This window comes from Physcomitrium patens, chromosome 6 (assembly GCF_059467195.1).
Source record: "Physcomitrium patens ecotype Gransden chromosome 6, ASM5946719v1, whole genome shotgun sequence".
Lineage (NCBI taxonomy): Eukaryota > Viridiplantae > Streptophyta > Bryopsida > Funariales > Funariaceae > Physcomitrium > Physcomitrium patens.
This window is the reverse complement of record NC_143415.1, coordinates 11,792,727-11,819,468: the sequence shown is the minus strand read 5'-3', so window position 1 is coordinate 11,819,468 and position 26,742 is coordinate 11,792,727. Positions and strand designations below refer to the sequence as shown.

Here is a 26,742-nt window from a genome sequence, read left to right as displayed (position 1 = left end):
ATAGAAATAAAAGACTATGGTTGTTTTTTAATAAATAATGGCAAAAAAAGTACATAAAGTCAATGACAAGGAATTTTTTATCTTGAAAAAATATTACATGATTATACAAAGTCTTTAATCACCTTCTATATTTGAGGCCACCAAAAATATTTTGATCTTAATTCTAAAGTTTTTTGGTATCCAAAATATTCAATTACCAAAATGTTGTGACGAGCTTGAAAAATATATAATTGGTGCTTTTTAGAATATATAATTATCTTTTAAAATATAATAGATTATTTTTAAACTTGAAGTTAGAAGTATCATTAAAATTTTAAAAATTATTCTTAGGATTATAAATAAAATGATTAGATGACATACTCAATTGAAATTACTTTAAAAAAATTGAATCAATAGTTAATATTGATTTCATTGCTAAAATATGAAAATACTCTTGCTTCAAGAAAATCGTTCTATATTGATCAAAAGATGCATTTTTTTTTAGTGCAAAAGAAGAATGTCTAGAAAAAATATCTAATAAACTTTGTTGTTTTCTAAGTTGATAAATGATCTTGAAATAAAATCTTAATAAAGACATGCTCCAACAAGCTTAGCAATGATTCAAAATATATGACAATATAAAGTACTTGAGATTCTTGTGATTCATATATATGGTGATTAGATTGGAAGTATTTTTTAGATAATAATGCCATTATTGAAATGAGTCTATGATTGCAAGAAGCTCTTTGTCATGGATCTTGTAACTAATTTTAATTACTGAAATTTTCTAGAATGAAAAGCTATTAGATAGAATTTGTTATCCGCTTCTATTTGTGACAAAATTGCACTTGTAGCAAAATCTAATGCATTTATTTCTATAAAAAAATGCCTTAAAAAAGTTGACGTAGTACAAGATTAGTACAATAATAAATGATGTCTTTAAATCTTAATAAGATGCTTCATTTGTTTTGTTCCACTCAAATTTGTCTTTACATGTTAAAAGTATAAGAAGAGTCATAACTTTAAAAAAAGTTCTTGATAAAAATCTGGTAATAATTAGCAAATCCTAAAAAAAATTACACATTTTTTATTGTAATTGGGATCTTTCAATCTATGATAGTCTAAACTTTTTTAGGATCCATTATAAGGCCATCATGTGAAATGATGTATCCTAAAAATTCAACTTGAATAATGTGAAATGTACACTTTTTCATTCTCGCATAAAATCTTGCATTTCTTAGTTTTTGTAATATATGACAAACATGAAGTTTAAGTTTTTTTATATTTTTAGAATAGATTAAAATGTTGTCCAAATAATAAATAACAAAGTCATCAAAAAATTCACAAAAGACATCATTTATTAGATATTAAAAAGTAGAATGTGTATTTGTGAATCCAAAAGGCATGACATTATATTCAAAATTTCCATATTAGTTCAAAATGTAATCTTCGATTCATTTTTTTTTAATGCATATCAAATTATATATTCTTTGTATATTTAATTTGATATTGTTCTTTTTTTAATTGAACTGATCAAGAAGTCTTGAAATCAAAGAGAAAAAATACCTATTTTTGATGGTGATCTTATTAAATCCTTGATAATTCACAAATATTTGCAAAGATGCATCCTTTTTCTTCACAAATAAGAAAAGAGCCTCAACTAGAGATTTAGAATGGCATATGAAGTTTTTAACCAAGTTTTTACTAAAATATTCTTTAAGTACAACCAATTCATTCTATAATAGGCTATAAATTGGTCCAAATAGTAGTTAAGTTCCTTCTTGAAAATCGATGGACTAATCATATAAACAATATGCTAAAAGAAAATTTACATTTTTCTTCACAAAAACGTCTTGATAATTTTGATATTGGCTTGAAATATTAGTTGAAATCTTTTTTCTATCAAAAATAAATGTGGTATATATAGCAAAAGTTGATCTTTATTTTATAACATGTATAAAAATTCTTACATCCATTAAGAATAGTTTGGATATATTAAACTTGTAAGTTTTTATTTAACTAGCAAAATCCTAGGTAAAATTATAGAAGAAATCAAAGTTATATGAAATCCAATCTTTTTGAAGGTTATATTTTTTTAGCTATAATAATCCTAAAATAGTTAGGTAGAAGGAGATTCAATCATATTAAATATTACTAAGCTATTATAACTATTAGTTGTTACAAATAAAGAAAAATTTTAAGGATGATATCTTTAAACAACATCAAATAATTATCTATTACTTTTACATGTATAAGTTTGTTTTTTTAACTAAAGATATTTCTTGTATTTTTTACTAAATTTTTATCTTTGAAACAAAGTGAGGCTCTTAAATCTAACAAGGCTAAGACTTTGTGATTTTTTGGTCTTAAATAAATTTCTATTATAAAACAAGATGAAAGATCTAAGGAGAAGATAGGACCATTATTAGATATTGAACAAGATTTCAACCACATGGTCCCTATTTTAATTGAAAAAATTATTTTTTTCACACATCGTCTTTTTTTGCAATCATGCTCTTTATTTTGTAGTTGTCTTGCTTCTTCAAAAAATATTAAATAAGGTACTTAGGTTCTCCACAATATATGCATAACTCTTCTTAATGACATCAAATCTTTTCTTGCTAAATAAGAGGTTTAAAATATATCATATCAATTTTCATAGATTTTGGTCTTGATGAATAAGTTTCTATAAACTTAAAATTTATCTCTATAACTTGACTTATACATCTTTAACCAAATCTTTATTCTTGGCATCTTTCAAAAAATCAATTATTGCATGTAATATCTTGAATAATAAATTTCTCCAATAAATTTGCTCTCAAAATTATCAACATTAAATCTTTGATATTATCTTTTTATCTATATCAAAATTGATTGATAGGGGCCTTCTTATTCTAATCCATGTTCTAAGCAAGATTTTAAAATTTCATAGCATTTATAATAACAAAATGTGTTCTTTCTTATACAAATATGAGTTTGATTTCTACTATCCTTTTTCAATTACTTTTTCTAAATATAACCATGAAAACTTTCAAGAATGAATTTGAATTATAGAGTAGTCATGAATATTTTTTCATCAAAGGTGCAAGCCAAGAAAAAGTGATGCATCTATGAATCCAACTTAAATAAATCTATAAAGGTATTGAGAAGGATGCAACCTTAAATAGACCTTTACTTATTATAGAAATCTTTGAAACTTCAATCCTATTCCATTGAACTTCTCCAATATATTTATCCTTGCCTCCTTTATAATTATAGTAGTAAGATTTTTTTAATTTAGTTGTGAACTTGATTTATTTACTTCTTTCAATTCATTAACTTTTTGACATAGACTTTTAACTTTATTATTGATCTCTTCTATAAGTATTAGAATACTTCTATAGTTGACATTAGAAATACATAAAATTTCCATCCCAAGAGTATTGATATACTCATAAAGATCTACAATGATTGTAAATTTATTCTCACTTCCACTAAGAATAGCATCTATAATTTTTCTTTTCATAAACAACTCAAACAAATTTATAAGTGAAATTAGAAGATGATAATTTGCATCCTCTAATATCAAATAAATATTTCAATAAAAATGAATAATCTACTCTCTTTAAGAAAAAAATCATTATTAGGGAACCAAAATATTAGATTAAAGGTGGATAGTCCCCAACCTTTCAAATACAACAATAGAAGTAAGATAGTGCACTTGCTTTTGAAAACAAAACAAAAACAATGAATTAGCACAATTGTCAAACTATTAAAGATATGAATTTTAAGGATCCAAAAATTCAACATACTCTTATGTAAGTTAAAAAGAATAGATATTCATTCAAAACTAATATAATATTAAAACTAAAATGGCTAATATTAAAGATAAGAAGATTAAAAAGACTTGAAACAAGACTAATGACTAAAAAGGTGTTGATAAGAATGAAGAAGATTTCACTCTTGTCTCCATATATTATCTAATTAGAAGCTACTTGACAATGTTTTATAGGACCTTCAATACATGTTCAACTTATAAAAAAAAAATCCTATATATGCACCATGTAGTTAGCTTGTTTTACAAGCTACTAGTACATGTAATAAGTGGCTAACTTATTAGAAAAGTTTCTAACCTATTAATCAACTACAAGTACATCTAAAGTCAAATACATGTCTATATAACTTCTAAGAAGCTTTGCCATAAGATAATATCAAATCTACCTACATTTATTTTCTATCAAACATTTCATATCTAAGTAAATATGTATGTCTATGATAGTTTACTACAAAATAGGTCAAAATGTGGATCACCAAATTCAAATGTATTAGAAAGTGTCAAGCTTCTAATCGATCTTCTAATAATTTATCAAATTATATAGATAATTATTTTCATAAATATTTTTTATTTTTGATATATTCATTAACATGATTAATGTTTTTTATAAATAAATATAAATAAATAAATTATTAAATAGATCTAAATTTTTACTAATTCGGCCTACCTATTCTAAAAAAAAAAAAAAAAAAAAACAATCTCTAGATATATTTCTCCTATATTGGATTTATAACCAATTAAAATCAACCACATTTATCATAATTATCATATTCTTCATCAAACATGGATTTATTTAGTAAAAGCATGGATCTATTTAATATTTTTTCAATATATAATAATACTAAAAGTCAGCAAAATAAAAGCAATAGGAAAAATATAAAATATTTTAGATTAAATATAGACCAATCTAATAGAATAAATTAAAGAATACGTTAGTGTATAAGAATAAATGATTGCAAATGATGTTTTGTACAAAGAAGAGGATATCCACCTTTGTTCAATAAACTTAATCTCAAAAAATATGTATATATATATATATATATATATATAGCTCTCTTCTCTCTCTACATTTAATTTTTTTTTGGAAAAAATAAATAATGTCCTCTTAATGAAGGATATTTAATAAAAATAATAGATTGGGAAAAAACAAAACAAAACAAAACAAATGATTCAATGTCAATATAAAATTCAGCTAAGAATGCGACTTTTTAGGAATAGAAGTTGAAAATAAAATGGCGTCTACATAGAATATTAAACAAAGGCACACAAAGTTGTACAAAAGAAACCTTTACTCTTATCCTCACATAAGATTTAGTGACCAACAAAAAAAAATTATCAATAAAATATTTAAAATAAAAATAAAAATAAAAAACTTTTTCACAAACGACATCAACAGCTCATTCCAACAACGTGTTAATGACCCACAATGATTTTCTTTGGAGGTTTCCTAAATGGCATCTTCCTCGTTAAAACACCCACAAATAGTGTTTACTGGTTCCCCTTGCAATGAAAACGTTTTCATTTGTGCCAAAAAAAAACAAAACAAAACAAACCCACAACTAGCCCTTCCTCTTCTCTCCTCTCTAAGCAGAATTCTCCAAGCAAAACCTCCCACTAACTGTAGCCCACCCTTCACAACAACAAGCAAAACACAACTTGTAGAATTATGCAGTGAACCAAGTGGTCCCGGGTACACACACTCCAGCAGATCTGGTGTGGACTGAGCACGTTGACTCCGATTGCTGGGTTTGGTTGTGTTCGATGTCTGCACACGGATTTGTGGACGGTTCAGAGCTGGTTTCTAAACACTCGGGAGTTCTAAACATAGACAATGGGGTAGATTTTTGACTAAGTTTAGGATTCAATTGGAGTTTCCTTCTAAAGAGTCCAACTCAGTGTCCTAACAGGAAGGTTTCCACTCAGAGCTGCCCCCAGAAGTCAGAGATGTCTTCTTCGGAGCACCGAGATTCCATCATCCAGTTTGCTGCAGTTCCTTTGGACTGGTCCCACAATGCCACCTTCCAGTCTCCTGCCCATCCTTAACTATTGTCGATATCCATCAGTCAGTAGAGTGCTTTGTCAGTAACAAGCGAGGTGCTTTGTGAAGTAACTTACCTTGTCTTGCGGGAATATTCAAACAATGGGACAAAGTTTACCCTTGATACGTAACGAAGTCGGTACTGGGAACTGGAGACTCCGTGGACATACGGAAGGCATCGGTTGCTCTTTTCATGAAAGTTGGATATCTATCTACTTTTCTTTACTGTTACTTTTTTTTTGTTTTTTCGTGAAAGTTCCTGGTGTTTGATGATGGAGCTGGAGAGATGCAAACTCAGGTGGATACGAACTGGGGAACTCTACAGACGATGATTTACTCATTTTCTCCTTGTTGCAGAGATTGCTGTAGTTCCAGATAGCCATGCTCATTCGGATTTATGAATCTGCATTTTCCAAGTAGTCAAGGCAATGCATTAGGTTATGAAACTCATTTGTTGGATTAAATTCAAGCTCAAAGAACCCATGGTGTTTCTCCTTAACGGATTCTCATTGATTGTAGATAGGTACCCAAGAATGGTCGAAAGAGGTAGTAGTAGGTTCAGAATACAGACCCGTGTCTGTACAGAAAATCGATGACGACAAGGGCTGAATTTGCTTTGTAGCTTCCGGTCGACGATCGGATGATCTTTGCCACTTCTGTGACACGCATTATCTTGAATGAGTCAATCTCTCCGTCTGAAACATTCCAAAGCTACCAATAATGAAATCCTGCTGCAGAACAAATATAATCATTTTATGTGTCAGGATGTCAGCACAACGTAGACGTCAAGGTAAGAACTTAGAAAGTTTGGAGCAAACCATTGTTTTTTGGTTGCCAGAAATACGGCACCTCGAGGTCGTAACAGAAGATAACATCTCTCTTCATTTTCTGATCATCGATCTGCTCGTAACTAATAGTACGCACAGGAATGGCCTTCTCCGCCATGTCAGATGGCATGTTAGCTCTTGCTTGAGCGTACCTTAGAATGTTCTCTTTAGGCGTTAGGTTGACGGGCTATTTCCAAAAGGGTCCATTAGTACTCTCGGTGGTTAAAAAACATGACCACGGAATTGCAATTTCGTAGACGCAATGCAGATCATCCAACAGTTATATCCATTAAAGCATGTTATTAGAAACTGTGGAGAAATGGTTGAAGCCCGACCTGGCCTCCGGCAACAAGATGATCATACTTCCCAGGAAAGTCCTGATGCATCTTGCTATCACCACGAATGCTCACCCACAGGAACATCTCGCCGTCAACGATTGTGTACCCGTTCAGATGCGTGTGGTATGCCTGTGTGTACATTCGTAATTCACCTCGGTTAGGAACCCGACATCTGTTCGCGCAAATTTGAATTTGCTTAAGAGATCTGCATTAAAGAATATTAAACCTGCATCCTAGTTTTGGAGCAGCATAAAGTTACAAGGGTTGTAGTGAAAAGTACTTACTTTGGTGCCCAAGTATGGCACGCAAGCTCGTTCTAACCAAAACAGAGAAGGTGATCCAAAGCTTGTGACAACTGGATATTTCTGCGTGCATGTTACTGAGAATTAGATCGAAGGTACTAAACGAATTCCGAAGCAAGCTCCAAAAGCACAATCACTCACAATCACTTCAGACTTTTTACAAAATCCCAATTCACATATTGAAGCATGCCCACTGAATGAAAAGCCCAACGACAGGTGATCGAAGTTCTTGAAATGGAGAGCAAAGCATAAACTCCATGCATGCCCATTTTGTTGTGTATCAAAAAAATGTCAATAAAGGAAAATTGTCTTTCAACACCAGCTCACCTCATTGCGCCAGCTGTGTATCTTGCCCTCGTTCGCCAAGATTTGCATCACGCCTTCGACAGAAGCTGTGCAATCTTTCTCGGTAATGAGGGTGCGGTTCAATTGAACCATCTGTCCTTTCGCTTTGTCCCCAGAAAAGGTAAAAATGCCTGGGAAGCGCTTCAATTCCTCAGCAAACCTGCGGCAAAGAAGCTCCACAGTATTCACAGTCCATACAACACGAGGCTTATCGAGCAGAGCTTGTCAAGTTGTCTACCCAGGTGGCCATCCACAGAATCTACAAAAGTAAATTGCAACATGAATGGAACGTTCTTCACAGTTAGAAGAGGATATAGTCGCAAAACATCAAGCGGGCCCTTAACAAAAAAACGTCTGAAATTGAAGCAACCTCATGACATCTGCAGTGACATGTACAAATGATGCATCTAGCTTTCTAAGTTGCAGGATTGACGACATCTGAGAGAGTTACTTGGGGTGGATGAAGCCCACATGAAGCCCTTGCCCAGCAATGAAGGGCAGATAATCCTTCCTCTTATCCTGCAAGAATTCTTGAGTCAGGGGAAACCTAACATTTTCAACAAGTTCAGACTCTTTCAACATTTTTAGAATGCCCTGCTTGAGTCGAGAATGTTGCTGCGAGACCAACGTGCTTTGATTTGCATCCATGAACTTGCAAAGACTCGATCAGAAGGAAACTGTGCAAACGAAAGATCAACGTTGTCTAATTTTCGTTTTCACTAGCCAAGAAAAGGGATATTCCAGTAGCATGTCAGTGAAGCTAAACACACAATTTTCGACAATTAGCCATGGAATCGCATTCACTTCTGCAAAATTAGTGCTGACTTGCACAAGTATGCGCCACATTTTGCTGTTGATCGTCTGGACAAACTTCATCAAGGACTCTAGAGATGACTTCAAACCCATCAGCGGAAGAAGTTCAACCAATGCTTTGAGTGTGTGTGTGTGTGGTGGAGTGATGGAATGAGAGGTACTCGATTTGAATTGCATCGTTCAACATGAGCCCAGTAGCCATCGAGACCTTCGATCACGAACGAGTATCTGGACGGCGTCCCGTGAGTGATCATTTCAGATTTGTTACCCATCTCATCGACAGGGAAATCAGAGTAGGGCACGCCGGGCTTTCGGTTTGGTCGTGGAAACATTCTGCCGACTTTACAATCTCAAAATCTGTCCTCTTCTCAGGAGTTGGTTACGATTCACCCTTAGATTTCTTGAGAATCTTCGCTTTCGCTGCTGCTCTAAATTGGGTTTGCAGATTTTGTGCCTACTAAATCGTCACCGAGAAAACCTAGATGTCCTTCAAAGCGTTTGCTGCTGAGCTTACAGCCCACAGCTCCAGTGAAACAACCGGTGGGCAAACAGCTTGCTCTGTCACTAAGGATTGCCTGAGTCCTGCGGAATCGAAGAGTCTCGTCTATTCGGCTCCAAAGGTTTCGAGCCAACGTTTCATGTAACGTTCACGCCAAATCTGAAGTCCCTTCAATCCAATACACGGCGAAACCGTTTCGCAGACCCAACTGTTTTCTAAACTACTACTGCTGAGATGTGGTTAGGATCATCAGAATTTGTGGGTGCAATGGAATCATAAAGATGAAGCAACGCAATCGAACTGAGTCTACAGGACGTGGTTAATTAATGATCTCGGATGAATGGCGACACAATGAATGAAGAATCCGGGTGGGTTATCCTAACCCAATCTTGTGGGATAAGAGCGGCCTTCTTCGAAATGCTCGCTGCTGCAGCGTTTGAAGTTCTCTCGCCACCATCGCCAGATCCCTTCTCCCGCACCGTATTACTGCAGTAGCGTGAAGAATTAACAGGAAAAGCAGGAAGTTATGGCGGCCTTGACAATGGCGCACTCTTCTGCGCTTCTGCGGAGCTGCGGGGCGGACGCTCCTGCGACGCCTGGGGCCACTACGATTGAGAAGAGGATCGGTGCGGTGGCATTGCGTCAGAGACGAGGTGCTCATTTCGGAGAGGTCAGGGAGGGGTCATTATTTGGGCAGAGTGTCAGTTTGGTGAAGCCTAGTGGTGTTACGGCAAGCAGGAGTGTGAAGCGGAGTGTTGTAGAGGCCACTGCGACGTTTGATACGCAGACCAAAGTTGCGCTGGTGCGCATTGGTACTCGTGGAAGGTTAGTTCCCTCTGCACTGCCATAAATTGTGGATGCGTGCTAGTTTCTGATGCATCCCGAATTGCTGCACGACTGCATTGAGGAAAAATGGAAATGGTTTCGTAGTGTTTGGTGGACCTAGATGTCCGAATTATGGATTCTGAACGGCTAAATTAATTAGACTGCTTTCTCTCAGGTACAACATAAAGAGATGTGCTTCCATGATTGTTTGATTTTGTGGCGCGTTGCTCAAAGCTCCCGTACTTGTAAGTAGTTTGGGGCTGGATTGACTTGCCAAAGAGTAGGTAGAGGTATATGTTATAGGGTTTTAAATTATCGGAGCTGAACTAATCTCGAGTGTAAGAATGTGTCTCATTTTCAACGTGTGTTTAATTTTTTATGTCTACTGTGTAGTGCAGCTCAGGTATTGGAGTGCAAATTCTGTTGAGAATAATAGAGGGATTGAGTTCTCAGTAGAGGTTTCAATGGAGGGTTTCTCTAAGTTTGTAAGGGTTTTTCGCAATACTTTTTCCCAAAGTGCACCATTAGTAACGTGGAATGGGGGCTGGAAAACAGTCCTCTGGCGTTGGCACAGGCTTATCAGACTCGAGACAAGTTGAAGGCAGCTCATCCTGAATTGGCGGAGGAGGGAGCCCTTGAAATTGTCATCATCAAGACTACTGGAGACAAGATTTTGAGTCAACCGTTGGCAGATATTGGAGGCAAGGGTTTGTTCACCAAGGAAATTGATGATGCGTTGTTGAACGGTGATATCGACATCGCCGTTCACTCCATGAAGGACGTTCCCACCTATTTACCTGAGGGCACAATACTCCCCTGCAACCTCCCCCGGGAAGATGTTCGTGACGCTTTTATTTGTCCGAATTATTCTTCTCTTGCCGAACTACCTGAAGGCAGTGTGGTTGGCAGTGCATCTCTGCGGAGGCAATCTCAACTCCTACACAAGTATCCTCATCTTAAGGTAATATACTGACGTCCTTTCTCCTTTCATCTTAGAGTATTGTCCACCCTAATCTGTCTTTGTTTTTGTTTGTATCTTTTTTTGTTTTTTTTATATTTTTGTTTGTGTTTGTGGTTTATGTTTTTAATAATAATAATAATATTATTATTATTATTATTATTATTATTACTATTTTGTGTGTGTGTGATTTTTTATTTTTTATTTTTTATTTTATTTTAAATTTGTAGTTTGTCGTAGAAATGTAGTTTAGATCTTTTGCAGTTGGAATATGGGAGTTGTGTTGTACATCTTCTACCTTACGTGCCGATTAGCGAAGTTGAGTCAGTGGAAAATGCAAGGGGTGCACTATTCTGTTGGCTTGTAACTTTCCTCTTCGTCTGATAACGTCACTGAAGAGTATCCTGTCGAGTCCAGGTCAGTACCTTGCTTGTTGTTGCCTTGAATCGATTCCTTCAAATTGCTAGTAAATAATTTGTGTTGATTTTTTCTTCTTTTTACTAACTACATTGAGGAGCAGTCATTGTATCGATTTTGTAGAATGATTTTTTACTTAGTTTGTGAACGAATATTTCTTTTAATACAATTCTTTTGGAGGAGCATTGAATGTCTTAAACTACGACTGAGATGGTCAAGAACCAGACCTTAGCTTAACTTTTTTGCTGTACTCGTCTTCTAACACATCGCATGATACTTATTGTAAAGCTGTGTTTTGCCACAGGTAGTAAATTTTAGAGGAAATGTTCAGACTCGGCTTCGTAAGTTGAGTGAAGGAACAGTTCAAGCCACACTCTTAGCCCTGGCTGGTCTGAAGCGCTTAGACATGACAGAGCATGTTACAACTATCCTTGATACCGATGATATGCTCCCTGCCATTGCACAAGGAGCCATTGGTATTGCTTGTCGAACTGGGGACACTAAGATGGTGAGTTCTAAAAGGTGGAGAAAACAAGTATAGCATTTTATTTGTAGTTCATTTTATTGGTATGGCAACCTAGTCGAAGTCTAGTAGTACGTAAAGTCCGTTGATCTTTCTCCGCCACTATGAGATGTACCAGAAGTTCAGAACCATAACTGTTAGTTGTGTGCTTCACTTGACTTAAATCATTAACCATGTTCGAATTTTTTAGGAGGAGTATCTTTCGTCTTTAAATCACGAGGACACAAGACTAGCAGTGGCATGCGAGAGGGCATTTTTGGCTAAGCTGGACGGCTCTTGCCGCACACCAATTGCTGGTTTGGCCCAACGTACAGATGACGGCTGCTCGTTTCGGGGCCTGGTTGCAACCACTGATGGGAAACAAGGTCTGTGAAAAGACTTTTGCATTCAGTTGCTTTGTTATTCACAGTTTGTACTCCCCTGCAATCAGATTTCTCTAAATTTTCTTACTGGTGTGGCTAATTTCTTATTTTATATCTGCTTGTGTTGCACCATGCATGCTTACACATTGACCATGGTTGTTGAAATGGTTAGTTGTCAAAATAGCGAGGCATTTTCATCTTGCTTGTTAGCTATGAGGATTAAAGCTCAGAATGTGATGTTTCAGTGTTGGAGACCTCAAGGAAGGGCTCATTTTTCTATGATGATATGATCGCTTTGGCACAAGATGCCGGACAAGAGCTCATCTCAAGGGCTGGCCCAGATTTTTTCGAGTGGTAGAATTCTTGAAAATGCTCCAAGTTAACTTGGACTGGTTAAGCATGGTACTAATGCACACCAAGATCGTATTGGAAGGTATGATTAGAGGTTGTATCTACAGAAGAGTAGGTTCCAAAGGAAACAGGTGGCTTCAGTTCTCCGCGGCATGTAGGAATTGTTTTAGGTTAAGGGAGGCAACGTCAAGCTGGCTAGTAAATTCCCAGTGGGATTGTAGTTTTTTCTTAGTTCTTAGGTGATTTTCGTGGCTCTCATTTCTCAAATAAGAAAATTATTTTTCGAAGCATTATATCTGAAGTTGTCACTCTTATACCTGCAGCAATTTGAATGCTACATCTCTTATAAAGTTTCAGTTACTGACATGAAATTTGTTGATACTAAGTCCAGTCAACAACACAATGGGAATCAGCGTACTTCAGGAACCGAAATCTCATTCAATCTAGCCACGGTCATTGTGCATTCTTTTTGGAACCCATTTTGAGTTACTGCCTGGAACCCACAGAAACTGTTTTATCTTTAGAAATGCTTACATTGTTGATAACGACACTTCATTTTCATTTGAAATGAATCTTCTACTGTTCGCCCTTGATTGGGTCATTAATCTGTAAAGAGGCGCTCGTGCAACTCCTACAGTTTTACTTCTACTAAATGTTCCCTCGTTGTTTTAAAGCATGAGCAGCCTATTCAAGTGTTCTTTGATTAATTTAGTCAGAATCACTAATGGGATAATTTAAACCGCTTAAAGTAGCCTGAGTGAATGTTATCCCCCAATTTAAGTTGTTACATGTCATAAGAATTATGGAGATGACACCTTAATTGACCATGGCCAAAAGATAGGTGCCTACCTGCAGAGCTATATATATCTTTTTTTCCTGAGGATTTACCACTCCTTGCCTTGACAAAACACTTGCACAAGAAGAAATGTATTAGTTTCTATTTTTCTTAGTCTAATTGGATAATTGATTAAAAAGCTTTTGAAAAGCTTAAAAAATTATGACAAAACATGATCTTGGTGAATACATGGCTGAAAAATCCAATAATTTGTTTTCAACATGAGTTAAAAAGAATGCCAATCACCAAGCAAACAAGGTTTATTTTGGGAATTGAAGATGTGAAAGTGTTTGGTGAATAAAAAATTTCTTTTGCCAAAACCTCTAGAAAGAAAATGTAAAAGCAAATTAATTTGCATTGAACAAACCAAAATTTGGCAAAGTGACATGAATTTGATCAAAGGAGGTTATGCAATAGTAATCACATTTCATATAGCTTAGCTTCCAAAGAGTCTTTTCAGAAATTAAAAAGTATTTCATAATCAATGGAGATTCTTTTCTATTTTGAACACACTCAAAAATTAAGGTAAAGAGATTGGTGTTAGCAAACTTGATAGTGACAAATAGCACATAATATTAGAAAAATGGTACCTATAGTGACTTGAAAACCATGAAACCCAATGGCTAAGAAAAAGGTAGAATCCTAAATACCATCATAAATTATGAAGGGTACTTCTACATACTCCATTCCTTGAAACTAGGTGAAGACTAGAGTTAACAAAATGATAGAGTCAAAAGTCACTCCATAGAGCCGTACAACTTGGTTGTTGTGTACTTGTCTTACATAATAAAGTGATCTCTGAAACATGTGAGATAGTTACCTATTAAACTCACCAACTTAATTTTTTCATATGTTTGGCACATAGTCCTTTATAAAGGGTTAGACTTAATTCTATTCAGACATGAAGTGAGATTTCCCACGTCAATCCCTTGTATGTTTTACCATTTTGTGAAATTAACAGGTGTAAAGAAAAAGTATCAACCAATCGATACAGAGATTGCAAAATCACAACTGCCAAGAAATATTTATGATATTGTTTCATTATATTAGTGATTCTACATTGATTTCTCCAAATATATTTTGTTCTGAACGCACAACCGGAAAATCACATACCAACATTCCATTTAAGAGGAAAACTAAAATATCTTTTTTTGGTAAAACATATGCCATACCACACAGAGTAACAAACTGGGCAGTGTCGTACAAAATAAGAAGTGCATAGAAATGAAGGTCAACAATCATATTTTGGTGCAAAAGAATTTGCGAAGCCCAGTCATAATCTGCCTTTTTGATTGAAGTCCAGCAAGTCACTTTTAATCTCAGGAAGAGAAAAAACTTTCGCAACACAAGTCAGTATGGTTGAATCGCTACCGAGGATTACGCCCCTCAAAGCTCAAGCTAAGAAGTGAGCATTATCACTACCATGATTGGTTAAATACGCAGGATTATTGAAATCGTTCAACCAAAGTTTCCACAAAACTTTTCCTATAACAATTGTGTCGTTAAGAATAGCTAGAAAACTGAGACTATTCGTCCTCTTGATACGGCATATTCATCCTCTCTACCTGCTGAACTGATTTACTTGGGTTACGAATCCCTTAGTAACGATCGTCCTTTTGGCAAAGACTTTTAGTATACAGAAAACTAAATAAAAAGCAATGATCACGTGTGATTAGGCAACGACTAGGTCGGGAACTTTCGTCTGTTGTCGATCGGTAACTGTCATGTATAGTCCCTGGCACGCGCACACAAAACAAAGTCAGAAACTCTCGACATTATATCTACATGTATGCAAATCTTTTTACTTTCGCCAGGTTCCCAGAAATAAGCTACAAAGAATGGCAAAACACCCATTTCAGGTTTACGCACTGCCCGATAGTAAAAGATCCAAATTAATGTATTAGCAATTTACCGTGGTAGTGTGAATAGTGGCGCCAGTTGTCATTCCAATTGTCTGGTTGGGAACCAAGTCAAACTTGAACCTCTGCAGAAGCACTGCCAATGCGACCGTAGCTTCCAGCATAGCAAATTGATCACCAACACATTTGCGAGGCCCTCCGCTGAATGGAATATATCTACGAACACCATCCAGAACCTATTTAGAGGTTTGTCTTGCGAGAAAACCCTTTTAATTAACTCATTTGAGCAGTCGGTTTCAAAAGGGCACCTTTCATAAGATTACCATAACAAATAAACAAGCAAACAAAGCAAGAAGGCATTGGTACTAAGAGCATGAGGATCGCATACTTGAAGTCTGTATTGGTTTCATTAGGCACAGGTCCATCAACGTCAAACCGTTCCGGTACAAACTCTTCTGCATTGTCCCAAACCTGGGGGGAGTGATGAATGTTATACACAGATATCATTACGTCTTGCCCTGCTTCAATCTTGTAACCTCCAGGTAGTTCATCTGCCACCCTAGCTCTTCGTAGCAAAACCTGCAGTCAAACATCTTTCAATTGCCAGTATCTCTCGATTTTGAAGTTGAAAAAACGGATAAAAAGTAGGAATTTAACCTGAAATCTTGAGAGGACGATCAATAATATCTAAGGGTCCTAGGCGAAGAATTTTAACACATGGATTTTGCGATATTCGAAGATCTAGATTTTCTTAAAAGACGGTATATTGATTCATTAAAAATGCACAGATTGCTACACGAACATGGTTTAGATGTGAATGCAAAATTAGTAGTTCTAAAAATGCATGATACTTTGGATTAGGCTGACAGTGGTCAAATCAGTAGATCACGTACCGGAGGATGTGGGTAGATGCGCATGGACTCGTTAATGCAGCGCGTTAAATACTTCAATTCCTTTATGTCAGCAAATTGTGGCTTTCTTCCTGCCAAGACTCGGTCAAGTTCCTCATGCACCTTTGCTAATGCGGCTGGGTTCTGTAAATACACACTTGCCCTTTAAGTTGTGCTACAAAATGCCAGAAAGTATAATAAAGAAATAATAATTAGAAGACTTCGGACACTCTGAATCTTTACATAAAATTCTGAACTAAACCAACCTGGTGCAGCATTATGTGCTTTAGGGACTATCTTGAGCAGCAACCATATACATGCACAGAATATACAGAAGTAACGATGGAGTACTAAATCACCGCTGACTTCATACAGGACTTGAAAGATTAGTTAAAACAAGGAAGGCAGAGAGTTTACCTTGCTCAGAAGGTATACAGTCCATGTCAACACAGAACCTGTGGTTTCATGGCCAGCTACAAGCATCGATAGTAAGTCATCTCGAAGTTGCACACTAGATACCTGCACCCGAATGACAAAACTCAGCTAGTGCATACTCGTCCATCTCATGGTCTGAACATTCAGCCAAATCTTATCATCTGTATGATAAGTGAAACAACGAAATATTTCAAATCAATTGCAGAACAATATAGATTCTAACATCAACAATGACATGTCATTTATAAAATTGCGTAACCCCATCTAGCCGCTTGTGAATCATTACCTCTTCTCTGCTTGCCAGCAAGAACCGTAGAACACTGGGATCTGACTCATTCACATACTCCTCTCCTTCAATTGTCTCCTTTTCGGCCTCCACCATCTCTTTGCATTGAGCTACCAGCTTCTCGACAGTCTCCCTAATAATTTCTACAGCTTTAGCAGCTTTCTGTTGCCTAGGTACAATTTTGCATAGCAGGGGAATCTGCATCCATTCATAGGTAAAAATTTAAAATATGTATCAGTGTCGCCACGACAACAAAATGATTCAAGCTTCATGCTAACCCTATGAAAAAATCCTCTGCAAACTAACTTATTACCGAATATAACCACGATTGGCAGCATCTATGACCTAGCTACAAACTTTGTGTAAATTCTAGACGTTGGATACACCTACGTAACTCGAAAAAGACTTCGAAGATTGATAATCATTTGCCAGAAAATCAATGGCACGTGAAAATGCGAAGACATAGAAAATTTCCAACCTGCCAGTAGGGCAATATATCTGTAGACCTAGACTCAGTTTCCTTCAAGGCAGTGTAAACCGCATCAATGACAGGGCTGTCAGTTTTGAGAGAATCAAATTCGTAATTGAAGACAGAAAGCCCAATGATGTCCAGCGTCAGCTGCGACATTTGTGCTTCCATGTTCACAGGGGCCCCTGATGCAACAACTTTCTCAAGCTTGGCAACCAGCGCATCCGAGCATCTGCAGAAGACGCGGTCCACCATTGTCGACAAATACTTTTTGTGAAGTGATGGAACAACCGCCCGTCGCCGAGCCTACACAATATTTTCACATTGATCAACCAAGACATTATGCAGACCGCAAAATAACACCAGCAACATAAGATTCTACGAGGACGAGAGAGAGAATGCTTCGTATCAGACACTGCCTGTTTCAATGACGCCTAATACAACCGGCGAAAAGCGCGAAATAACATGAATGGATAGCAGACCGTCCACAATTGGTCTTCAGCAATGGCGAATCCCGACCCGAAGAGAAATTCGGAAACCTCAGCCACCAACCCCTTGGAGTATTTCGTCCCATACCCTTTCAAAACATGCTTAGCCACAGCAGGATCCCCGACTATCACGAAATTGCGCGGCCCGGCTGCGAGCCTGTACACGGGTCCATTTTCCATCATCCATTTAAAGAGCGGCAGGAACAATGCACCCCCGAGCAAGTCCTTCACATCCTCGAGCTTCGCATCCGCCACAGGAATCCCAGATGTATCCGGCCCTTTTCCAAGGCTCACTATCTTGGTGAGCCAGTCGGGACTCACCCACGACTTCCCCGCCCCCGACTTTTCTACACTACTCCTCCCATTATCATTGTCCTCAGCACCACCACTGCACCGCACTCGCAGCCTTCCTTGATCACAGAAATTCCCGACGCGTCCTGCTGGTCCGCCCCGCAACCCCATTTTGTACGCTCCGGAAAATTTCGAATCATAATGAATAGGCCCGATGGTCCTGTTGCAGCAGCCTGGCCGTCGAGTCCCAATCCCCACGTGAAGAGATGGAGACGCCATAGCTGCTGTGCTGCTGCGAGGCTTGAAAACAACGTCGCTGAGGCATGTCGAAGCACAACTTACTCACATGGAAGAAGAGGAGGTGGATAAGATGGGCCGGGTCTCCCCACCCGGCCCTTGATTTCTCTGCCCAACCGTGATTTAAACCCGTGATTTCAAGTCCCTTCGGTAGTGGCTTGCGCTCGCCCAGTTGTGTTCAAGTTTTTTGCATTCAATAAAAGTATACAGTGACAAACAAAACCGAGTACAAAATTTGAAGTGCCAATTTTCAAGAGCAATTACAGAAATTTCAATGATTGCTTTATAAATCTGAAAGTTACATGGAATAATACACACAGTCTTGTACACATGTACAAAGTTGCACATCAAATTGATAACTAAACATCCTTCTACAAAGTTAAATCAACAACTATGTCTTATACTCAGTATTGTTCAAAGAAAATCTTCAAACTTCAATATTTAGTCCAATAACCTTTTGCTTCCAAAATAGCTGAAATCCTTCTTGGCATACTTTTGTATAGTTTCTCACAATCTTTTGCATCAAAACTAGGGTAAATACTACAAACATTCTCCCACAATTCTTGAACACCTCTTGGCATTGGAGTGACTTGGCTTAAACGCTGTTTGAGAAGGGCCCAAAAATGTTCCATTGGATTCAAATTTGGAGATTGAGCTCGCCATCGAAGGAGCTGAAATGGCTGTGAAGAGAGCCAAAACTGAACACTTTTTGCCGTATGTTTGGGATCATTATCATGTTGAAAAACCACCTTAGTAGGATCTAAGTTGTAATTCTGTGTGGTACTTTGCAAGTAGGTTTCTAAAATTTTTTTGTACAAGTGTTGCTCCATTCTACCTTCAATTTGATACCAAGCACCCGACCCAAAAGCAGTCATACAACCCCAAATCATAATTGAACCACCACCATATTTGACAGTTTGACTAACATGTTTAGGTCCAGGTCGTTCTCTTTCTCTCAACCAACACCAAGACCTACCATCTGAGTTGATTAGGTTAATCTTTGTCTCATCACTGAAAATAACCCGTCTCCAATCATCAACGGTCCAATTTTTGTATTTATGAGCAAAACTCAACCTTGCAAGAACATGTCTTTTGGCAAGTAGAGGCTTCTTTTGTTGCACACAAGCACCCAAACCAGCTTCTCTCAAACCATGCCTCAAGGTGATGTCTGAGAAGTGTTTACCTGTTTTTTCTCGAAGTTGTTTTGCAGCTGTACTTGCCGTTTTGAGACAACCAGCAGTGACAAGGTGCACACCAAGTCGCTCCTCTTACTCTCCTAAAACCTTTGGATGTCCTCCTCTTTGCTTTTCTATTTCACCACTAATCTCCCTCCTCAGATGAGCTACTGAAGACTAACTCATTCCAAGTGAGACTGCAACTTTTCTTGTAGAAACACCACTCCTAAGCTGCACCAATGCTTGGTGCTTCAATGATTCACACAACCGAGGCATAGAGATACAATTGACAAATCAACTTTCACTATAGATAGTACACAACAAGAGCAACACAACAAACAAAAAATGCCCTCAAATCTTGCAACAAGGAGTGTACATTGAAATTTCGAAATTCAGCAAGAAGAAGCAACCAAAACTGAGTACGCACGTCTGTGTGCTTCTACAACACTTTTCTCATAAATCCTACCTCAAATGATAATGAGATTTTTCATCCATGTAGAGGATTGGATGAATACACACAATAAAAAAGTAATTCTATCAATTGACTTATGTGTCAGTTGGAAGGATTAATGAACTATGAGTGTTCAGATTTTGTACTCGGTTTTGTTTGTCACTGTATATAGAAAACTCAATTCTTGATTCTTTTATAATTGTAATAGTATAAATATGAGAAAATATATACAATAGAAACATTCACAATAATTTTTTCATTGTATTGCATTTCAATGTCTGCTGTACAATTTGAAAAAATATCCGATGGCTTCACCGTTTTTCTTTTTCTTTTTTGTCTTCTGGACGAAATTGTCGTGTTGGAATTTATTCTGTGATCAGTTTAGGTGCTCGTTGTAAAAATTTAATCTTGAAGAAAATCTGATATTGTATTTTGATCCCTTATGAACTCTAAATACAAATATCAAACATATTTGTGTTTGAATAAGTATATCAGATCAAGGTATTAAATATTTTTTCTAAATACTCATTTGTATTGTATGTTGCATATGATTGTTTTAGATTTTCTATTTTACAATTGAAATTCTGCAGTAGTGAACTTTTTTTTTTTTTTTTTTTTTTTTTTTAAATTATAACTGCATTTTTTCACAACTTATATACAATGATTTCGATTCAAGGATAAGACAAACAATGCTTTACATTAATTTTTTTTGAACCATTTTTAAAAAAAATTAATGTATTTAATATATTTTTTGATTTAGAAATTATAAGTAACTTTTGGAAATGTTTGTAGATTTTATCATATAATCTTAAAGAAAAAAGGATTCTTTTCTATTATTTATATGTAAGTGTGCATATATTTAATGAATATAATGAATATATAAATATATGTGCATATATATATATATATATACAATCAATATTATTTATTTTGAAATAATTTTAATTCCAATTTGCAATGGTTCTCAGCTCACTTTTTTAAATCTTATGGCATCTTGAGGCAACAATGGATTGAACACTAAGACAACAATCACCAAGTTGCAAAAAATACATTGTATCCAATCTAAAGAAAGATTTAGAATTTTAAGAATAAATTTTAACTTAAATAGTCAATTCCTCCCTCGTATTAAGAATGCAGGGAAAACATTTGCAAATTGCTGGTTATAATGGGACAATGTCATTTCAGTGTGTGCTTTAATAAACAATCCATTTTTTTCTTGACAAAGTTTCAAAACACATTCAATTTGACAATTTTCAACCATTACACTGTTTAGCTTCATTGAAACCATTGTTATCATATTCTCACCATTGTCCACTATTCTCTTCTTATTTTAGAAATAAATATTGGGTTTTTCCCTCTTTCTTTCTTCCTCCAAAACCATAGAAAAAAGAATGAACATTAATTGCCATGTGAAGGAATTTCACACCACAATAAAGGGTTTCTGCAAATACCAAAAAATTAGGTCAAACTAGACATATGTCAAAGGGAAAAGCAAGTGAAGTAAATGCACACGAAGGAAGACAGTATTAGCCATGTTAAAGAGTCCAGGGAACCTAAAACCTAAAACCCAGTGTCAGGCGGACAGAACCCCGATGGATGAAATATTCACAAAAAGGATGAATGATAAAACGGCCCAGCAAGGCGACTGGACACTGCGTGTGCAGCTCTCGCAGTGCAGCGTAGCTCTTGCTTGTATTTGCGCCCCATTTGCTTTGCTTGGCCTTGTGTTGTGTCAGGATCTCTCCAACCACAACCGAAGCATTGCAAGCATCGCAAGCATCGCAGGGAGCCACTCTATTTGTCTGTCTGTGTTTCCTTGATCCCTCCCTACCCCGCTTTCTCCAATAATGGCGACCACGGTACCGCTCTTTCTCCACCTTCTATTGTGTCTCTGGTGTTCAGATTAGGGTTCAGGGGTGTGGGTCTTTTGAACTTCAGTGTAGAGGTCGTTGTGACGATTTGCGTTTCGGGTGGCGAAGTGGTATTGGTGCTTGGTTGAGATCGGTAGAGCGTTTTCCGAAACTGGAATGCTGGTTTCGTCGTTGGTTCTTGAATGTGCTGGATTTTCGAGGGGTGATGTATGTTTGAGCCGGGAGCGATTGGGAGGTAGCGTGAGGTTGGTTGTATTGCGCCTCAGATTTGTGGGGGTCCGGATGTTCTTGTAGGTCGTGTGTCTGACTTAGACCTGTAGTTGCGAGTCTTGAAGTACTACGTCGGAGCGTAACTGCATATTCTTCAATTTGCTCCCATTTTTTACTTTTTAGGTTTGTTTTGTTTGTTTTCCACAATATTTGGGGGGGGGTTGCGTGTTCTGCTATTGCTGAAGGATCTGCGACCATGTAAGACAGTCCACAGGGCACTTGCGTCCGCGATTGAAAAGAAGGCATTTGCAGGGTGCATTACTTTTTGTCATTTTGCTTTTTTGAGTTCTGTGCGCATCTCACTACCGATGCAATGTAAGAGCTTTAGGGTCGTCTGAAATGGTTTTCGTCATTTGTGTCACGAATAACGTTCCTTTAGAAATGTCTGTATATGCAACAAACGGTTTTTCTTGGAAAGAGGGTTTGTTGTACTTGTTGTACCTTAACTTCGACTGGCTGAATGTCCAGTGCTGTAGACAACTCGTACATTGTATCATACACCTGTAACTTAACTACTTTTTTCTTGAGGCCCATCCTATAGATTATTTGCGTGACCTTGTTATCGAAGGCTTCATACCGTCTCATTTTTAAGATACTTGTTGATTAGGAATCAACTTGGTGTTTTCGTGTAGTCAAGCAACGGACAGATCTAGTTTTTATATTGTCAAAAGTTTCTGCGCTTCCCAGGCAATGGAATCCAAGTGTAACTAAATCTCTGGCATATTTCAATGCTTCGCAGGGGGAGTTGTTCAAGCCCGATGCGATGGAAGAGAAAGGCGAGCGTGCTAGGATGGTATGTTGGACCTCTTAGGCTATCTTTTTTTTTCAGCATCTCTTACATTTCTTTCATAGCTTTCTGAGACCGTGAGATTTGATTTTCCTGGAAAATAATCGCGAACTTTTGGTGATTTTGTTTTTTGAATATTTCTTGCAGGCCTCCTTTATTGGTGCAATGGCAATAGCAGACCTTGTCAAAAGTACTCTTGGTCCTAAAGGAATGGTGAGCATTCCTTTATTCTAATCATGTTATTTGTGGGTGCATTTTGAAATGAAGTTCATCATGGATTAAGACACAGTTCTTGTTTACGGCAAGTTTCTGGATGATAATTTCGTTTTTTCCTCATGTCTTCTTATACTATAAAGTATTAGTTTTTTTGGGTAGTTTCCGGGTGGTTTGTTTTCTCGGTAATGTCTTCCTTTAATGTCCCACTTTAATGAGATTTGGTTTTCATCACATTCAAATATTCTGAATTGTAAAGGATGTCTTGGATATTATCTGGTTTGAAGCTTTCTGTCATCATCTATTTTAAGAAAGGACCGTTCATGCATACTTTTTCAGGACAAAATCCTTCAATCTACCGGTCGTGGCCATAGTGTCACAGTTACCAATGATGGTGCCACTATATTGAAGTCGCTACATGTTGATAATCCAGCTGCCAAAGTCCTTGTTGGTAAGTCACGCCTTCAGCAGACTTTCCCTCAATTCAGCTAAGAACAGAGTATATGCTCATTTGGTTACATATTCTGAGGTGGTTTTAAGAAATTTGTGCTCTCGTGCTCTTCGGCAATGTTACGAAGCATGCGTTGTGAGTGTTGCAACAATAACTGTTTTGATCGGGAAAAATTTCTAACTTAAACTATCTACGAATGCAACAATTTACTGGATTTTAAACATATTACAAGTAGTTTTGAAGATGAGACATTTATCTTGATTTTGGTAGTTTTGGCTTAAAACAGTCCACAGTAAGCATTTTTGCTGATCATATGCCAGTGTAAGTTTAATGGTTGACACAATTGGGGACTGTGCTCCCCGCCCTTGTTTGACAGATATTTCTAAGGTGCAAGATGATGAGGTTGGAGATGGCACAACATCTGTAGTAGTGTTGGCTGGAGAGTTGCTAAGAGAGGCGGAGAAGCTGGTTGCTCTGAAGATTCACCCAATGACTATTATCGCTGGTTTGTAGTGTCTTGAATAACTTTTCCACGAGTTATTTGCTCTGACTGAGTGTTGTACTGGTTATAATTTTTGTATAAGATACGTTGTTTGTTCGTCGCATGTAAATGAATGTCGATCACTATGATTCTTATTCTACTGGGGATATTTGATTTGGTTGGTGCAGGATATCGCATGGCTGCTGAGGCTGCTCGTAGTGCATTAGAAGCTGCTGTTCGTGATAACAAAGATGATTTAGGTATTTCAAGATACTCCAACTTCCATCCATCATATACTTTACTTGGACGTTTTTAGTTTTACAACATAAATTAATGTAATTTTTTACGCAGTAAAGCAGTTGTAAGTGTTGGATTTTCGGAAGAATACTTGGTAAAATCCAGAAATGTTTATGGTGTTGCAGAGCGATTCAGATCAGACCTTGTCAACATTGCCATGACGACACTCAGCTCTAAGATTTTATCACAGGATAAAGTGCACTTCTCTAATCTTGCTGTCGATGCTGTTCTTAGACTTAAGGTACGTATGCGTCTGTAAACGTCCTCTTCTGCAAATGCTCTGCACCTACTCACTGGAGTAGAGATCCCCCCCTCCCTCTTTAGTTCATCCAGACTTTTGTTTTGAGTTGTAGAAAATTGATACTTTATCTTCGTTTATCATGTTCTGTTGTTGCCGTACTGCTTTTAACATTTCTGTCGACTGTCCTTCAACCGCCTTTTTTGATTATATTTGCTGAAGTAAATGATTATCGATGTATGCAGGGCAGCTCTAATTTAGAGTCTATCCAAATCATCAAGAAGTGTGGTGGAGCTTTGAAGGATTCCTTTTTAGATGAAGGGTAGGTTGCTGAATCAGATTTTATGTGAATGAATCTGAGAAGCTTTCATTTATCAGCTTTCATATTGTGTTGCTTCGGTTTGTAATTGGATTTGGTGCCCTTGAGTTGCAGGTTCATTCTAGATAAGAAGATCGGAGTTGGTCAACCGAAACGCATTGAAAATGCTAAAATTCTTGTGGCTAACACAGCCATGGATACCGACAAGGTCAAAATCTATGGGGCACGGGTGCGGGTGGATGGTATGACGAAGGTGGCGGAGATTGAGGCAGCTGAAAAAAACAAAATGAAAAATAAGGTTGAAAAGATCATAGGACATGGCATCAATTGTTTTGTCAATAGACAGCTCATTTATAATTTCCCGGAGGAGCTCTTCGCAGATGCAGGGGTCATGGCTATCGAACATGCCGACTTCGATGGAATAGAACGCTTGGCTCTTGTAACAGGAGGAGAAATTACTTCAACATTCAATGATCCCGAGAATGTGAAGCTTGGACATTGTAAGTTGATCGAAGAGATCATGATTGGGGAAGATAGACTTATCCATTTTTCAGGTGTTGCATTGGGCCAAGCTTGTACCATTGTTCTTCGTGGCGCCAGGTCTGTATCGCCACATCTATCTTATGTGCATTATCACTTGGAGTTCTGGAATATATATTACTGCTCAGGAAGTCCTACGATGGAATGATACATGTGCATGTTTATTGTACCGTTTGGATGCATGCTCTCCTGCTTTTTGTTCTATGAATTTCTTGACATGAATTCCTTTACATAAGTATTTATGTGTTTTACCTGCCTTTTACCAGTTTTATAATTCCATCTGGAACTTCGAGCTGTTCAGTGTGAATTTATCATGACAATGTTCATTACTGTTTTTCGTTGTCTTTACAGTTCACATGTGCTAGATGAAGCTGAGCGGTCTCTCCATGACGCTCTCTGCGTACTGGTTCAAACAGTTCAAGATAGCCGCGTTATCTGGGGTGGAGGGTGGCCAGAATTTTTGATGGCTAGGCGTGTGGAGGAACTTGCGCGTAAAACCCCGGGGAAGAAGTCGCTTGCTATCGATGCTTTTGCAACTGCATTGCGAGCCATTCCCACCACTATTGCTGATAATGCGGGATTGGATAGTGCAGATTTAGTCTCTCAATTACGTGCGGCTCATTCAGAGGATGGTTGCAGATCCGGCATTGATGTCATTTCTGGAGAGGTACATGACAAGAATTTACTGCATACTTTTGTTGATATCTTCCGTTGAAAGTGTTCAAAGTACTGCTGCGCTCGACCATTAAAGTAATATTAAAGGGTTCTCGTATCTTCTCTGTAGGTTGGAGACATGGAGAAGCTTGGCATTTACGAGGCATTTAAGGTGAAGCAGGCGGTTTTAATGTCTGCTACAGAAGCTTCGGAGATGATCCTTCGTGTAGACGAGATCATTAAGTGCGCACCTAGACAACGGGAAGACCGAATGTAAATCCCTCTGTCATAAGAGAGAATCTAGGAGTTCTGTATTTGGGGGCTTGGACTGCTGCAACCCTCTGTACTTGCACCTTGCTTCAAATATGAGCCTCACCAAATTACACCATCAGCCTGTCTAATGGTCTAGCGTTTAAAGCCCGGTGCAGGTGCTTTTCTCAAAGTTAATTGTTTAAGTCTTGGGTTAGCTCATGGAGTCCCTGTTTGCTAGCTTGTGTTCCCTCTCTAAGGGTACTCCTGCGAAGGTATTATCTTTTTTGGCTGAGTCCTTTTTAGTGGAAAATACTTTTGGATTTGTCATAATCCAACTTGTTAAGGCTGTTTGAGAATGGAATATATGATTCAATGAGAGAAGGATCGGTTAAGGATTTCGGTGGCACATGGGTATGATCTTTACATTATACCCAAGTTTGTTGGAATGAGGACATTAATGCTGGTAATTTGGCATCAACCACACAAATGTTATCAGGCAAGA

At 37.3% G+C, this 26,742-nt stretch overlaps 4 protein-coding genes across 7 annotated transcripts; 2 read left to right on the top strand and 2 right to left on the bottom strand.

Annotated features, from left to right (window-relative positions):
- Window positions 1–5,424: 5,424 nt before the first annotated feature.
- LOC112283847 (nudix hydrolase 20, chloroplastic) lies at window positions 5,425–9,254 on the bottom strand. Of its 4 annotated transcripts, XR_016503338.1 has the most exons (9): window positions 8,618–9,254; window positions 8,095–8,162; window positions 7,626–7,803; window positions 7,281–7,361; window positions 6,994–7,125; window positions 6,650–6,845; window positions 6,403–6,526; window positions 5,950–6,234; window positions 5,425–5,836 (listed from the first exon to the last, which is right to left on the bottom strand). XR_016503338.1 is itself a non-coding variant. In XM_024523097.3 (8 exons), exons 1-8 carry the CDS (start codon window positions 8,786–8,788, stop codon window positions 6,165–6,167), a joined length of 1,020 nt encoding a protein of 339 aa, XP_024378865.1. In that variant the 5' UTR covers window positions 8,789–9,254; the 3' UTR covers window positions 5,425–6,164. The 4 variants fall into 4 exon arrangements, 3 of the variants coding, with proteins under 3 accessions (XP_024378865.1, XP_024378866.1, XP_073390955.1); XM_024523097.3 differs by having other exon boundaries at window positions 5,425–6,234; XM_024523098.3 differs by having other exon boundaries at window positions 5,425–6,234; window positions 6,403–6,487.
- Window positions 9,255–9,393: 139 nt separating this feature from the next.
- Window positions 9,394–12,684, top strand: LOC112283846 (porphobilinogen deaminase, chloroplastic). The gene is made up of 5 exons (XM_024523096.3): window positions 9,394–9,780; window positions 10,336–10,741; window positions 11,460–11,663; window positions 11,869–12,043; window positions 12,286–12,684. The coding sequence occupies exons 1-5, from the start codon at window positions 9,482–9,484 to the stop codon at window positions 12,396–12,398; spliced, it is 1,197 nt and encodes a 398-aa protein (XP_024378864.1). The 5' UTR covers window positions 9,394–9,481; the 3' UTR covers window positions 12,399–12,684.
- Window positions 12,685–14,485: 1,801 nt separating this feature from the next.
- LOC112283348 (carotene epsilon-monooxygenase, chloroplastic) lies at window positions 14,486–18,241 on the bottom strand. The gene is made up of 8 exons (XM_024521934.3): window positions 17,648–18,241; window positions 17,175–17,471; window positions 16,697–16,894; window positions 16,393–16,494; window positions 15,979–16,119; window positions 15,474–15,664; window positions 15,139–15,301; window positions 14,486–14,961 (listed from the first exon to the last, which is right to left on the bottom strand). The coding sequence occupies exons 1-8, from the start codon at window positions 18,221–18,223 to the stop codon at window positions 14,899–14,901; spliced, it is 1,731 nt and encodes a 576-aa protein (XP_024377702.1). The 5' UTR covers window positions 18,224–18,241; the 3' UTR covers window positions 14,486–14,898.
- Window positions 18,242–21,551: 3,310 nt separating this feature from the next.
- Window positions 21,552–26,635, top strand: LOC112283349 (T-complex protein 1 subunit beta). The gene is made up of 11 exons (XM_024521935.3): window positions 21,552–21,726; window positions 22,748–22,801; window positions 22,943–23,008; window positions 23,348–23,459; window positions 23,836–23,964; window positions 24,129–24,200; window positions 24,363–24,478; window positions 24,721–24,797; window positions 24,909–25,394; window positions 25,686–26,001; window positions 26,119–26,635. Exons 1-11 carry the CDS (start codon window positions 21,715–21,717, stop codon window positions 26,263–26,265), a joined length of 1,587 nt encoding a protein of 528 aa, XP_024377703.1. The 5' UTR covers window positions 21,552–21,714; the 3' UTR covers window positions 26,266–26,635.
- Window positions 26,636–26,742: the final 107 nt, after the last annotated feature.

Bases quoted from the DNA above. Each gene is read 5' to 3' on its own strand.
- LOC112283847 (XM_024523097.3), bottom strand. From the start codon at position 8,788: ATGTTTCCACGACCAAACCGAAAGCCCGGCGTGCCCTACTCTGATTTC. The intron at 7,126-7,280 runs GTAAGTACTTTT...ATGTACACACAG, and splicing joins TGCCATACTTGGGCACCAAA to GCATACCACACGCATCTGAA. The intron at 6,846-6,993 runs GTCGGGCTTCAA...TTTTGGAAATAG, and splicing joins ATCTTGTTGCCGGAGGCCAG to CCCGTCAACCTAACGCCTAA.
- LOC112283348 (XM_024521934.3), bottom strand. From the start codon at position 18,223: ATGGCGTCTCCATCTCTTCACGTGGGGATTGGGACTCGACGGCCAGGC. The intron at 17,472-17,647 runs GTCTGCTATCCA...AATATTGTGTAG, and splicing joins CTGAAGACCAATTGTGGACG to GCTCGGCGACGGGCGGTTGT. The intron at 15,665-15,978 runs GTACGTGATCTA...GTTTGACTGCAG, and splicing joins GCATCTACCCACATCCTCCG to GTTTTGCTACGAAGAGCTAG.
- LOC112283846 (XM_024523096.3), top strand. From the start codon at position 9,482: ATGGCGGCCTTGACAATGGCGCACTCTTCTGCGCTTCTGCGGAGCTGC. The intron at 9,781-10,335 runs GTTAGTTCCCTC...GCTGGAAAACAG, and splicing joins CGCATTGGTACTCGTGGAAG to TCCTCTGGCGTTGGCACAGG. The intron at 12,044-12,285 runs GTCTGTGAAAAG...GTGATGTTTCAG, and splicing joins AACCACTGATGGGAAACAAG to TGTTGGAGACCTCAAGGAAG.
- LOC112283349 (XM_024521935.3), top strand. The intron at 22,802-22,942 runs GTATGTTGGACC...TATTTCTTGCAG, and splicing joins AAGGCGAGCGTGCTAGGATG to GCCTCCTTTATTGGTGCAAT. The intron at 24,201-24,362 runs GTATTTCAAGAT...ATGGTGTTGCAG, and splicing joins TGATAACAAAGATGATTTAG to AGCGATTCAGATCAGACCTT.